The sequence below is a fragment of the Gracilinanus agilis genome, chromosome 4, assembly GCF_016433145.1.
Source record: "Gracilinanus agilis isolate LMUSP501 chromosome 4, AgileGrace, whole genome shotgun sequence".
Lineage (NCBI taxonomy): Eukaryota > Metazoa > Chordata > Mammalia > Didelphimorphia > Didelphidae > Gracilinanus > Gracilinanus agilis.
In genome coordinates, this window is record NC_058133.1 from 508,139,473 (window position 1) to 508,153,626 (window position 14,154).

The window sequence follows — 14,154 nt, forward strand, 5'->3', positions numbered from 1 at the left end:
GCTTAGAGATGGGAAGTCCTGGGTTCAAATCTGGCCTCAGACACTTCCCAGCTGGGTGACCCTGGGCAAGTCACTTTGCCCCCATTGCCTTCCCTTCCCACTCTTCTGCCTTGGAGCCAATACACAGGATTGACTCCAAGAGGGAAGGTGAGGGTTTAAAAAAAAAATAATAAAGTGGGAAGGAGCCTAGAAGTCATCTAGTCCTACCCCGTCCCATTACAGATGAGAAGACTGAGGTTCAGAGAGGAGAAGAGGTGAGCCAGATTTATTCTCCAGATAAAGCATTTCAAGAGATCACTTCTTACCTGTATGACCTTGGGCAAGTTATTTTATCTTTCTGGGTCTTGGCTCCCTCCTGGGGAAAATGCCCTCAAAGATCCCTTCTAGCTCTTAGCCTCAACTATCTCCAAAATGGAAAAGGGCTGAAGGGGAGGCGGGGAGAGGAGGGAAGGGCTGATCCCACAGTGGAGATTTCTTGCAAATGGTGGGCGGTTCTGGGAATGGAGAGTTTTTCCACAGGGGACCCTTCGGTCCGAGGATGTTCACCGGGAGCAACCTCCAGTGGAATGCCACAAGACAGCTTTGCATGGTGCTGGACAGGCCCCTGTGGCGGCGGGGTGGAGGGGGTGCATTTACAGTCTTAAGAAGGCAAATCCCAAACATTGGTCAGACAGCGATTATGCAGCAGAACCTGTGCCGGGGACACAAAGAGAGAAGGAAAAAGAGCCTCGAACCTCAAAGAACTTCTGTTTTGCTCCGGAGGATGTAACATGTAAATAGAGCCGAGGGTAGCCAAGGCCTGGGCTGGACGTAGGGAGCCGGATCCCGGGAGTTCCGGTTTCTCTCGCCGGCTCGATGCCCCTCCTGGAAGCGTTACTTCAGGGAAATAGCGAGAATAAAGCTCTGTTCACGCTTGAGCCTAGTTTCCCCCCGACGCCAGTAACAAGGGCCCCGACTTCCACAGAAGGGCAGGGGCAGCCTTTATGCCCGACAAGGAAAAGCCACCTGATAGGAAGGCCTCGCAGGAGCCCATAAATGAAACCCTCAAACAGCCCAGCAGATCCCCAGGGAAGGGAAGGGAAACCCAGTGAACAAGCGCTTCCCCTCGCAGGGTCCCAACTCGCCAGTGGATTCCATCCATCTCCTGCCGGCCATCTTGTCCTGATCTCAGAAGCACACAATGAACAAAGTCTTCCTTTAGGTGGCGAAGAACTGAACGCTAGAATTCAGGCCTGAAATTACTGTTGGGTGGTTGATCCCTTGGGAGGGTCATCCCTGGGCACTACCCAAGAGGCTGCGCCCAAAGATGGCACCTCCCAGGACGGCTCTCTTGTCCTTAGGAAATCCAGATGACTCTTTACCCAGGAAGCCGACGGGATCGGGGAACGATGTTCCCGGGCTCCCTGTCAGAGCACATGCAAACGTGGGCACACCAGGGCGTATATGTGAGCTTAACCCGAACCCGAACCCTTCCCCTGTCGTCACTGGACTCTCCTCTGGCCATAGGAGGGAAAGAGAAGGCACTAAAAAACTGCCACGCCAGTGACCCAGAGCACTTTCCTCCTCCATGGAGAAAAGGAGGAAGAGGGGAAACCTCCCCTCGCCAGAGTTCAGTCGGCAGCTTCCCCTGTCCGGAGCGTGGAACCCTCTCTTTCTGGTGACTCCCAAATCTAGTCCCTCCACTCCAGCCTTGCCCGGAGTCCTAGTTCTGTGTGCCTCCTGGATAAGCCGCCCCAACGCCCCGCTAGCTCCTCAGGCCGTTTTGTCATTCAATCATCCAGTTGGGTCCACTCATCCAATGGACCAGAGCTATCCACGGGGGCTTGTTGGCATGAATGCTGGAGTGGTTCGCCCTCTCCTTCTTCAGTGAGTCCTTTTGTCAGGCAATCAGAGGTTAAGTGACTTGTCCAGGGTCACATAGCTAGGAAGTATCTGAGCCTAGATTAGAATTTAGGTCTCCCTGGCATCAGGTCCAGAGCGCTATCCACTGAGCCACCTAACTGCCTCCTAGGCATGTAGAGCTTAAATGACTCACCCAAGGCCACCCCACTAGGAAGTACCAGAGGCTGGATTTGAACTCAGATCAGGCCCACGGCTGCCTCTCCCTCAAACATAAAACGTAACACTAAACAGTGTGAAGTTGGGAAAGACCCAAATCCGAGTCCTCCCTCTGCCAATCAGCCCTTGGAGTCCGAGGCAGCTCTCTGGGACGAGGCTGATCCACACTGGCAGAGGGAGGCGGTTCCCTTTACCAATAAAATTACGGGTTGAGTTAAAAAAAACCCAACAACCCAAACTGAACCCATCCTCGCCCGCCTCTCCTCCGGCTTCTCTATTTCTGTTGGCAGAGCAGCTGTCCTCCTCCTCACACCCGCCACCTTGGACGCCCGTCGTCACCTCTTCCCTTGCTCTCGTTCCGCACTCGCTGGAAGCCGTTGCCAAGCCAGCCCTGCCAGCATCTTTCTCGTCCTCGGCCTCCTTCCCTTTTTAGAAAGCCTGACGGAAGCCGCCGCCGAGTGGGGGGAGCAGACGCGGCCCCCGAGCTGCCCCGGATGCCGAATCCCTCCCAGCCTTGCCTTCCCTGCAGCCTCTCGCCTACCCTGTGGCCTCCCAAACGGCCTTCCTGCCTTCAAGCTCTCCCCTTCACCCGGCGGCTGCTCCCATCATAACAAGACCCGGAGCCTCGGAGCCCTCCACATCTACACGGAGCTCTGGAGTCGGAGGACCTGGGTTCAAATTTCACCTCTAAAGCTCACTACTTGTATTATTTAGAAATGGGGGGGCAGCTGGGTAGCTCAGTGGATTGAGAGTCAGGCCTAGAGAAGGGAGGTCCTGGGTTCAAATCTGGCCTCAGACACTTCCCAGCTGTGTGACCCTGGGCAAGTCACTTGACCCCCATTGGCCACCCTTACCACTCTTCTACCTATAAGCCAATACACAGTATTGACTCCAAGATAAAAGGCGAGGGTTTAAAAAAAAAAAAAAGAAATAGTCACAAGCTCTCTGGGCCCTGTAAACTTAGGGGTGGGATGGAGACTGGACTAGATGGTTCCTGAGAGGGCTGGCTGGCCCGAGCTCAAATCCTGCCTCAGACATTTACTATCTGTCTGGTCGAGTCACTTAACCTCTGCCTTTGCTCCCATTGTTCTTCCTGATATTCATCAGCTTCTCCGACTCAACTTTTGAAGTCGCTTCTTATTTCCAGAGACCAAATCCTGTGTGGACTCTTCCCTGAAGCCTTCCCTGCTTTCCCCCAAAGCGGAATGTCCCTCTTCATTGTGACAACTAAAAACTCTGAGCGACTGGGTTCTGGGTAAGAAAATCAATGTATTGACGAGGTTAACAATAACCTATAGATTCACTGGTCGCTGATCTCCCTCAGGAATCAAAGACCAATTCATTCGGCATCCCGAGTCTCTAAATACGCCTTTGGAGGTTCATTATTTAGCCCTTTCCAAGACATCTCTAATTGGCAGATACATAACGAGGAGGCAGGCTCCCTTGTTCTGTCCTGAAGATGGGAAAACCACATGCCTGATCACAGGATTCCGGGATCGAGATCAAGAAATCACGTTCTGCCTGGTTATGAGTGATTTTCCCCATTCATTCCAATGGGGGACTCAAAGAGGCCCCCCGAAATATTTGGCTAAAACTAGTGTTTGTTCACTAGAAAAAATGGAATTTGAACTCTCCATCATAAACATCCCCAAGTTAGGCGTTGCTCTGGGGCAGGAAGCCTTCCCAGGACTACTAGGATAAAGGAATGAGGAAAAAGGCTTGAAAAATGCCAAATGCTATTAGAACTGAAATAATCCATTATTAAGAATAAATCCCTCCAACCTTACCACTGTTAGGTTTGTACCCCAAAGAGATAATGGGGAAAATACTTATACAAAAATATTTATAGCCATGTTCTTTGTGGTGGCAAACAATTGGAAAATGAGGGGATGCCCTTCAATTGTGGTATCTGTTGGTGATGGAATACTATTGTGTTCAAAGGAATAATGAACTGGAGGGATTCCATGTGAACTGGAAAGATCTCTAGGAACTGATGCAGAGTAAAAGGAGCAGAACCAGGAGAACCTTATACACAGAGACAGATACACTGTGGTACAATCGAATGTAATGGATTTCTGTACTAGCAGCAATGCAATGACCCAGGACAATCCTGAGGGACTTAGGAGAAAGAATGTATCCACATCCAGAGAAAGAACTGTGGGAGTAGAAACACAAAAGGAAAATATATGATTGATCACATGGTTTGATGGGGTTATGACTGGGATGTTAACTTTAAGTGATCACTCTATTGCAAATAGTAATAATATGGAAATAGGTTTTGAACAATGACACCTGTAAAACCCAGTGGAATTACTCATTGGCTCTGGGAGGGGAAATGGGGAAGGGGAGGGAAAGAACACGAATCATGTAACCATGGGAAAATATTCGAAATTAATTATTTATATAAATAAATTTATTAAAAAATAAAATATTGAATAAAAAATAAAATATGAAAAGAAAAGAATAAATCCCACCAGATTGCTCCCAGCACTTTTCCTGGGTTTATTTCTTGAAGGTGGATTCTCTGTGATATCACAGTTATTTATCCACAGAGCAGGGAATCACAGAATCTGGGAGCCTCAATGGTTGTCCAGGTGACCCTGTACAGAGAAGAATCCCCAGTATAATACAGCTGTCAAGGGCTCATTCAGCCTCCACTTGAAGATTTATTATACGAGGGGCCCTCCAACCTCCAGGATAGTCCATTCCACTTGTTCAGTCATGTCCTGCTCTTCATGATTCAGTTTGTGCTTTTCTTGGTAAGGCTATTGGAACGTTTGCCATTTCCTTCTCCAGTTCATTATACAGATGAGGAAACGGAAGCCAAAAAGGTTTAGTGACTTGTCCAGGGTCACGCAGCTAGTAAGTGTCTGAGGTCAGATTTGAGCTCAGGTTTTCTTGACTCCAGGCCCTCTGCTCTATCCATTGGACCACCTGGCTGCTTGTTCCACTTAGGGACAGTTATAATTACTAGAAAGTTATTTGCTAACTTTCAGCCTCAACTCTCTGTTACTTCTGCTCCTTCTCTGTTACTTGCTGCCTTTCTCCCACTTGAGGAGGAGAAGTATTTTGAATGTAGAGCCCGGCTCATGGTTCTGTTGGTGCCGAGGGCTTCTGAGATGTCCCGTTTTTTTCCTCCCTTTCCCCCAAAGACTCTATTGATGAGATTGCAACACCCCCAAATCAGCAAGGACAAGTCCCCTCTGTCTCCCAGGACCTTTCTGACAATGGACAATAGGATACTGAGCAGGCAGAACCTGCTAAGTAAGTGAAATCTTTTTTGAGAAAACAAGAACTCTTTAGTGGGCCCCACAAAGCCATGGGCGCTAAGGAGAGTTCTCAGCTGGGTACAAACATCTCAATCCCGAACCATTCCTGTCTGCTGAAAATGCGGCCTTTCATAAGGAACCCCCTGCTAGGAGAGACTTGAAATGCCCTGAAGAACTACAATGAGACTGCTCATGAGCAACCTATCCGGGATCAGGCGGGCTTCCCAGTCAGCCAGTGGAGGAGACCCAAAGGGTCAAGCTGGCCAGCTGATTGCGGGGGGGATAACCATAAAAAGCAGACATAAGAACGGAAAGCACAACATTCTGGGGTCATTGAGTGTCGGGGCGGAAAGGCCTCTGCTCCCTGATTGACCTAGAAGTCGTTATTACAACACAGAGAACTGATGTTGGCAACAAAGACTCTTAGTCATCAAGAAGATGTTAGATTATTGTCCATGTTGTAGCCTTTAAAAAGGCTAAGAAATATGCCGCCCCTCGTAGGAAGGCGGCCACCCAAAATGGTTATTTTTTTTTTTAACCCTTAACTTCTGTGTATTGACTCCTAGGTGGAAGAGTGGTAAGGGTGGGCAATGGGGGTCAAGTGACTTGGCCAGGGTCACCCAGCTGGGAAGTGTCTGAGACCGGATTTGAACCCAGGACCTCCCGTCTCTAGGCCTGGCTCTCCATCCACTGAGCTACCCAGCTGCCCCCTGGTTATTTTTTTAAAAGGAGATCAATTAGCTTCCCAGAAAAAATCCCAGGATCAAGAGTGACTGAATACACGAACCCTGAGATCTATCGATGCGGAACCACAGGATTTGAGTTGGAGGGACCCAATAGCAAAGGATAGCCCATAAAAACCCATTTCACAAGGAGTTAGGAGACCACCCTCTGCCTGAAGACCACCACCAGGTCAGGTTCCCTCCCCCTACTAACACCTCATTCCATTTAGGACTCTAATTCGATCGTTTACATTAAACTCAAATTGGCCTCTTTGCAATTGGTTCAGCTCTGTGGGGTCAAACCAAACAAACTTTTTGTTCCAAATACTCCACCGCCCCAATCAATATCCCCTCTTTCCAGACTTCTTGCCCCCCAAGCCAAACATTCTCAGTTCCTTCAGAGAAACCCTACGGGACACGGACTCAAGGCCCCCTGGCCGCCCTCCTCCAGATTGACACTATCCAGGAGTCGGGGCAGAGTCTAGCGAGACCACCACCTCCCTGTTGCTGGAAGTGAATGCAGGCTTCTTACCGCAGTCCAGAATTATGGTGGCTGTTCAGGAGGTTATGGCACACTGAGCTTGTAGCCCACTAAACCTTTCAAATCATTATCAGAGCAGCTTCTTCCTAAGTATACTTTTTTTCTATCCTGTACATGCGAAGTGGATTTCTTGTACCCAGTTGTAAGATTTTACATTTATCCTTACTGAATTCCACCTTATTAGAGTCAGCCCAATGTTCTCATCTGCCAAGACCCTGGAGACAAAGATAAAAAAGAATGGTGGCTGCTTCATTGTACTGAGAGAGATAATACACGCCCATAGAAGCAAGTCACACACAAGGTCGATACCGGGGCTGAGCTTGGAAAGAAATCGAGGATCCTAAAAGATGGAAGGGAGGAGGTGGTGGCATTCCAGACTTCGGGGACATTTGGGGCAAAGGCACAGAGAGAGGAGATGCAAAGTAAGTGGGCCAGTTTGGGGAGCGCTGTATAAGAATCCTGGAAAGATGGGCCAGAGGCAGATGGTGAAGGGCTCTCTCTACAGAGAGGGTTTTACCTTTTTGGGGTGGGGGAGAAAGTTGAGCAAGACATAAATTATCAAGGCTCTTCCTTGTTTGTTTTCTTTTTCTTCATAAAAACCCCCCAGACGAGCCGCCAGATACTACTTGAGCATTTCCTGGCAACCTTCACTGGTGCAAAGGGACCAGGTGAAGAATATTTTTTCCAACAGGGCTGATAAAATTGTTTTCAACTTGGTTCGGCATTCATTCATTCATTCATTCATTCATTCATTCATTCATTCATATATTTTGTGTTTATCTGTGTACATATTTCCCCTGGTAAAATGTTTATTCCTGGAGCAAAGAGGCTGTTCCCTCTTGTCTGTGTCCTCAGTGCCCAGCACAGTGCTTGGTGCATTAATAATTGCTTGTTGATTGAACGAGTTGGCCAGTTTCCTGACCCCTTTGCTATTTGGTATGCACGTGACACATTTCACCTTGTTTATAAAATATAATCTCATGTGTAGATCATTCACTTTATGGGTGATTTGGGGCCATCAAGGAATCCCCGAACAGCTCCCACTCTATTCCCCAACATGCTCAAAGCCCCTTCTCTGACTCTTAGTGGGCATGCACTTGGAACAGGCAAACTCATTTTAATATTAACCAAAATAACAGATAAGTAGGATGTTAAGGGAAATAACAAAGCTGGGAAGGTGGGCCATACAAGGTCTTATTGGCCAAATAGGGACACATATTTTATTCTGGAATCAATGAGGACCTATTGGAGTTTATTGGGTAGGAGACTGACATGGTCAGGCCCCCAGCTCCTTTTAACTCCAGTGCCTTCCAGTGTTAATTAGTTCTCATTGTCCTGCATAAAGCTTGCTTTGCTCATATTTGTTTGCATATTGTCTTCCCCAGCAGAAGTTAAAATCCTAGAGAACAGGGTCTGTCTGAATCTTTTTGTATCCTTGGTAGTTGGGCCAGTGCCTAGCACAGAGTAGGCACTTGGTTGATGGTTGGATCTGAACGTAAGGAGAATCCCTTTGGCAGTAGAGATGAGGATGGGTTGGTTTGGAGTGAGGAAGGACTTGAAGAAGGGAGGTCTGTCAGGAAGTCATCCTAATAGTCCAGCCGAGAAGCATTTACTCATTCATTGCTAAGATAGTAACAATAGCCAGGCTATCCACACTGTTGGTCAAGGGTCCAATAGGCAAAATGGATGCCTTATAGACAAGAAAAAGGCCGAAGGAGCGCCACAGATCAAAGCGACCAGGCCTGGGGGCTGCTGTGAGGGGAATTTTTATGACTGGAAAAAGTGCTGCTTAGATGGTTCCGTTTCTTGAATGTGGTTTCTGTGGGATGTGTGATAAAAGCCTGGTTTTCAATCATGACTCTACCTCTGAAAACATTCTTCAACTAGCCAAGACAGCCGGTGACATCCAAGAAGGAGATCTTACTGAAGCTGTCTTATCTGGAAAGTCCAGGGGAAGAAACAAGTGAATTAAAGATGGCACTATTGGAGTAAAACCCAAAAGTTAACTTCCAAACAGGAAATGGAACGTAAAAGAAATGTGACAGCCACCGCAGGAATTGAAGCTTCTACGAGGCCATTTGGGATGTGCACAGCCATTGGCAGGATACAATTGGACTCCATCTGTACGGTGGCCACTTATCTCGAGTGAAGTGCCATGTTTGGTAGCTCACAGGATCACTTCCATTCAATAAATAAGCAATGTTAGAGTAAAAAACAATTAGTGCTGCGGTCACGAGTGGAGAGAAGGGTTTAGATAGTGTAGATTTAAAAATTAATATTCAATATCTCCAAAGTATCATATTTATAAAGATTTATTAATATTTAACGAGAGAGCTAGAGAACACAGGGAGCGCTCAACCCAGCCACTCACGTGGAGGAGATAGCAAGAGAGGCATTCCCCAAAACTTAGATACAATAACGTAAAAGATGCACATAAACACAAAGGAAAAGGGAATTTTGGGACGAGGGAAGAATTCTGGGAGATGAAGTCTAAAGGATATAAAATTTCCACTTATGCAATATGAAAGAAGTTAGAGTATCGAGAGAGCCAAGATTAAGCAACAGATTGGCTAGATTGGGGGAATGAGAGAAAGACGATGCCAAGGTTGGGAATCTAGATGACTGAAGAGATGATTTCACCCTCAAGAGAAATCGAGGCATTTGGAAGAGGAGGGGTTACAGGGCAGGTGGTGGGAGAGATACGCAAATTCAGCTTTGGACACATTTATCAATGCTGGGTGTCCGGCTCACTGGGAACCATGACATTGTTTCTAAAGGGGATCGTCCCATTTTCCAATGGAGAGTGACCCATTTGGGGGAACGTTCTTATAATGGCAGGAGCTCAATGGGAAGGAATAATCAGCCCTTTTGCATCTTCATTCACACAGCTAGAGGGTGTCAAGGGTTAACTCCAACACTACCAGGGACAGCGGAGCACGGGACTTTCCCAACACATGCTTTGTCCTACTTGAGCAGTGAGATCACCCCAGTCTTGGAGCTGTTTCTTCCTCAGGGGTCAGAGGCTCTGAAATCAAATGCTCCTGGATCAGGTTAACCGGAGATCTTTGATGTTGGGTTGTTTTTTTAAAAATGGATTCAACAGAATTGGCTTCCTTTAGAATCCTACATATTTGGTTTCATGCATTTAAATACATGGATTATGTGGCGAGGGGCACCGCAGGCTTCTCACCGGAGTCCATGCCCCAAAAAAGGCTCAGAGCTCTTGGGTCTCAATCTTCCCTGAACGTGGAGAGTCTGGGGATGCTCTGGGCATGCTGGGGTCGACACGAGTCTCTGAGGAGAGACTCCTTCCATGAGAGCTTCTGAACCCAAAGCGTGGATGGGCGGGCAGTGTTTCCCAGGCTGGCTGCCAGCTCCCTGGTGGCATATGGCTCTCTGGGAGCTCCCATCAGGCTGGGGATGGCTCCAACGCAGCAGAGCCCCTGGACACCTTCACTGGTGGGGTCTGGAGGTCCCGGCCTGTGACACTGATCTTCTCCAGGGCTGGTCTAACCCATCCCCATAGCAGTGATTGCTTCTCCTGCTAAGGCCAGATGGCCTCCAAGAGGAGATGTCTCAAGGGCTCTGCAGTTTATTTTAGGAGCTTACAAGCATGATTGTGAGAAGGGGTCCAGAGGCTCCCCCAGGCTGCTGCCCACAGAGTCCATGCCACAAAAACATTTAAACGCTTCTTTCTTACAGTTGCTTGGGGGCACCGAGATGTTGAGGACCTGAGCAGGGTCACACAGCCAGGCTATCAGAGGTGGGACTTGAAGCGAGGTCTTTACAATGCTAAGGCCACCTTTGTTTCCACAAATCAGCACAGCGAAGCTGAACCATGTTCCCCCATTGCCTGTAAGTCTTAGTTTGGTGGGAGGCATTCACAAGACTGCCCTCTGCCCTTCACAGTAAGGCCCACCCCTGGAGGGGAAATGTGGCTTCCTTCTGACACTCCTTTGTAGGAACAGCTATCTTGTTTACACAGCAGAGAAACAGTTAGTGAACCGGCTATGTAGCATATGGGCAAATGGATTATGTCTGTAAACCTTGGAGCGAGGAGTCTTGTGAATGACAGAGGGAGCAGCCATGGAGCAGATCCAGAGACTGGGAGAACCAAGAATGCTTATCCTTCCCGGGCGAGGGGGTCCGCTTGGAAGGCCTAACGGGGCACGTTCCCTTTCCTGAGGGGCAGCCTTGGATCTGGGCTCCGTTGGATGGATGGGCCTCATTTCACAAGTGGAGGACTTTGCTCAATAATCCATTATCACTCATTTCTCAGCTCCGTGTCCGAGGCCCGGGGGCTGGAGCCCGTGGCAGCGAGGGGGAGGAATGGCTCCCATTACCCCAGAGCGGTGAATGATGGGGTCTAGAGAAAACAGAACCTTTTGGGGATGGACAGAAGGGACGGCGAGACGGGCCTGGACACTTCCACAGGGTTGCCCCCGTGGGACCGGGGACATACACAGTGAGAACCCAATGAGGCCCTCAGCAAATCCCACAATGCCAAAGGTGGGGGAAGAGAGTGGGGCGCACAGCTCAGCCTATGAGCTACCATCAAATGGGCATTTGTTTCCCCTTCTGGGTCGATAGTCGGGCCCTCGACCACCAGGAGTGTGAGGCGTGGGTGCCCTCCCAGGCCCCGTCACATCCTGGGCTGCTCCCAGAGGCCTTTGGTACCTGCTGCCCTAGCCAGGATGTGGTGGCCCTCATGCCCTGCTCCGCCATCCACACTCAGCCTTGGTCTCTCTGACTAAAACCAAGTCCTGCGAGGTGGCTGGCTGGGCTGAGGGGCAGTCTGGGCCCTCCCCTCCTCCACCCACCGCTACAGAGCAAGGGAGCATCAAGCTCACATAGAAAAGGATGCCTGCCGGCCGCACGTTGACTTAGAAAACGACGAGTTAACTTCTACACTGTAAACTATTTTCCAACGGCATTGAATCTGGTTCGGCTGCACGGGGGCCGGTAGGTAGAGTGTCGGGAGACTTGGGTTTGAATCTTGCCTCTGGTACTTAATCGCTGTGTGACTGTGGGTCAGTCACTTAAACTCTCTGGGCCTTGGTTTTCTCCTCTGCCAGATGAGGGGGTTGGACTAGATGGCCTCGAAGGCACCTTCCGGCTCTTCTGATTTTAGCTCTAACCCTGTAAAGTAGCAAAATGCAACAACTGCCACAAACACCAATTTTCACACTTTCTTGAGAAACAGAATTCACTAGTCCTCACCCTGCCGATGGCTCTGTCCCAGTTATGAAGTGCAATGAAGGGAAAAACCTGGGGTTTGTGGGGAGAAAGCTGCGAAAAAGCCCGAGCGTGGGGCGAGGTTCCCTCCACAGAGGCCACGAGGAGAATCTGGGCTTGACGTCAGCCAAGGCCTTCCTGACAATGGGCATCACCCCCCAGAAGAGCGCCAGGCCGGGCTTCTGTCACAAGAAAAGGGGGCGCCATATTGGGTATATGGAAGGGGGAGGAGGGTCTTTATTCAGGTAGGCCCTGACTTCCCTGCCATCGCTGAAAAAGTGGGCATTTTTTCACATTCCCTGAAAACCTGGATGGGTGCAGGGTGGGTAGGGGGCGGCTAAGAATGGGCGGGTCCAGTCTCCCCACAAGTGTTAGCTCCAAGGTGGCCATCTTTGATGCTGCTACCATTGCCACATAAGTGCTTCCATGGGTCAGGGGTTCCCTCCGATGCCACACTTGGCCACTCATCCTGTACTGCTCTCACCTCCCCACTGGTTCGCCACCAGGGGTCCCGCCTGGCCTGTTGGGGGTCGTCCTCGCAGTCCTCTGATGGCGGGAGCCTCCCACAAGGGCTGTCCACATCGGTTCTGAGGATGCCCCCCCACATCGCTGCCACTGCAACATTTCCTTTTTGCCGTTCCTGACAGGGACTCGACATATTTCTCTCTTCTATATTGCTTACGTGGCTGTATCCCATGACATCTACCCCTGGTAGGAAGGTATCGGGTTCTTGTTATCATGAAAGGAGAAGCGGGGCCTGGGAGGGGAACACGCCTTGGCCCAGGCCCCATAGCAAGAGTCTCCAGCCCCCATCCCATGCCCTCTCCACAGGCTCTGGTTCCAGCAGTGACTGATATGTTCAGAGCTCAAGAAGGCAGCGGCTTCTTGTGGTGGTCCAGGTGTTACATGGTGACCCTCCCCCCCCCCCCCCCCGGGTGGGAGAGGGGACTCCTGCCCCGGGGGGAGGGGCTCTCACTGTGGCTTCCTCTTGGCCCACTTCCTGTCTGATTGTATGGATCGGGATTTCTGGTGCTTGAAGCATCCTGGGGGGCCCCTCCTGCGTTACACAGAAAGACACGGGGCTGCAGAGAATTCAAGGGGCCTTTATTGTGACGGGGTCAAAGCAGTTCAGACTCATCTGAGGGTCTCTCGACCTCTGGGGCTGCACTAGCTGCGCTCCCCTCTTCATTATTCTCGGGACCCCATTCAGAGTTATTACTTAATGGCTCGGGTGCTCCCTTGTAGGCCGCCCATGAAGGCTCCGGTCCGGGAGCGGCCCTGAGGACACCCGAAAGCTCCAGCCTGGCCTCGGGGCAGGAGACCTTCAATGGGGACTTGGGGGCCTCCACAGGCCCCTTGCTCTGGCCCTCAGAGAAGAGAAGGAGAACTCCGGGCAGAGCTGGGGCGTCTGTGCCGCTCCATCGATTCCCGAAGAATCCAGAGAGAAGGAGAACCAGGACGGCGAGTAAGCCAATGGCAGACAGAATCGGTGGGGCAGAAGGGCCCGGGCCTCCGGCCACCAGGGGACGCAGGGCCTCAGGATCTCCGTGGAGGCCGAGGGCTCCTCAGGGCAGTGTCCTGGGTGGTCAGTCCTCGGCGGTCAGGGGAGGAGGGGTCAGGTGCAGCTGGAAGTTCTCGTTCTGGAAGATGCTGTTGAGGGCGGGGCTGCTCTTGGAGACGCCCAGCAGCCTGTGGCTCTCGCCGCTCTGGGTCTGAGAGAGCTCCGTGAGCAGCGCCAGCTGAAAGACACCCAAAAGACAGCATGAGATGGGCGGTGGCGCGGGCAGCCTGGGGTGTGCTGCATCGCTGGGCCTAGAAAGGACTCACTGAAGAGTCGAGGCTGCCTGAGGCCCTGCTCTGAGCACGGGCCTTGGCACACGGGAAGCCCTCGCTCCCTGTGCCGGAGGTGCAGGATTCGGATCCGGCTCTCGTGCGAGGGCGGCCTTCTCCCCTGGCCCAGCCCCAGGAAGAACAAACACTGGCTTGTGGAACTTTCCACCAATAAGGGCACAAAGACACATGGGAGGCTTCCGCAGGGGAGGCGGCAGGAAGGAGGCAGGTCAGGGACAGGAGGCCGGGGAGGGAACGCTTCCTCGGCCTTCCTCCTCGGGCCCAGCTGCGCCCACGTCCTGCCTGCCGCCGGTCACCCTGAGCTCCCTGGACCATGCTGCTCGGACCCTGGTCTCCTCCGCAGCGAGCGCGTGGCAGATGCCCGGGATGAAGGCAGCGCCTCGGAACAGAGGCTGCGGGGCCGGGGGTGGGGGTGGAGGCTGGCCTGCCACGGGCCTTCTTTAGGGAGGAGGAGGAGGCCCCCCGGGCTGACCTCGGA

General features: G+C 51.1%; 1 protein-coding gene across 1 annotated transcript in view; it reads right to left on the reverse strand.

The window, feature by feature from the left end:
* Nucleotides 1–12,881: 12,881 nt before the first annotated feature.
* Nucleotides 12,882–14,154, reverse strand: part of VPS8 (VPS8 subunit of CORVET complex) — a 118,138-nt gene continuing 116,865 nt past the window's right edge. The window contains exon 27 of the mRNA XM_044673221.1: nt 12,882–13,564. Coding sequence (XP_044529156.1) covers nt 13,412–13,564 — 153 coding nt within the window. The 3' untranslated portion in view covers nt 12,882–13,411. The remainder of the gene's footprint in view (nt 13,565–14,154) is intronic.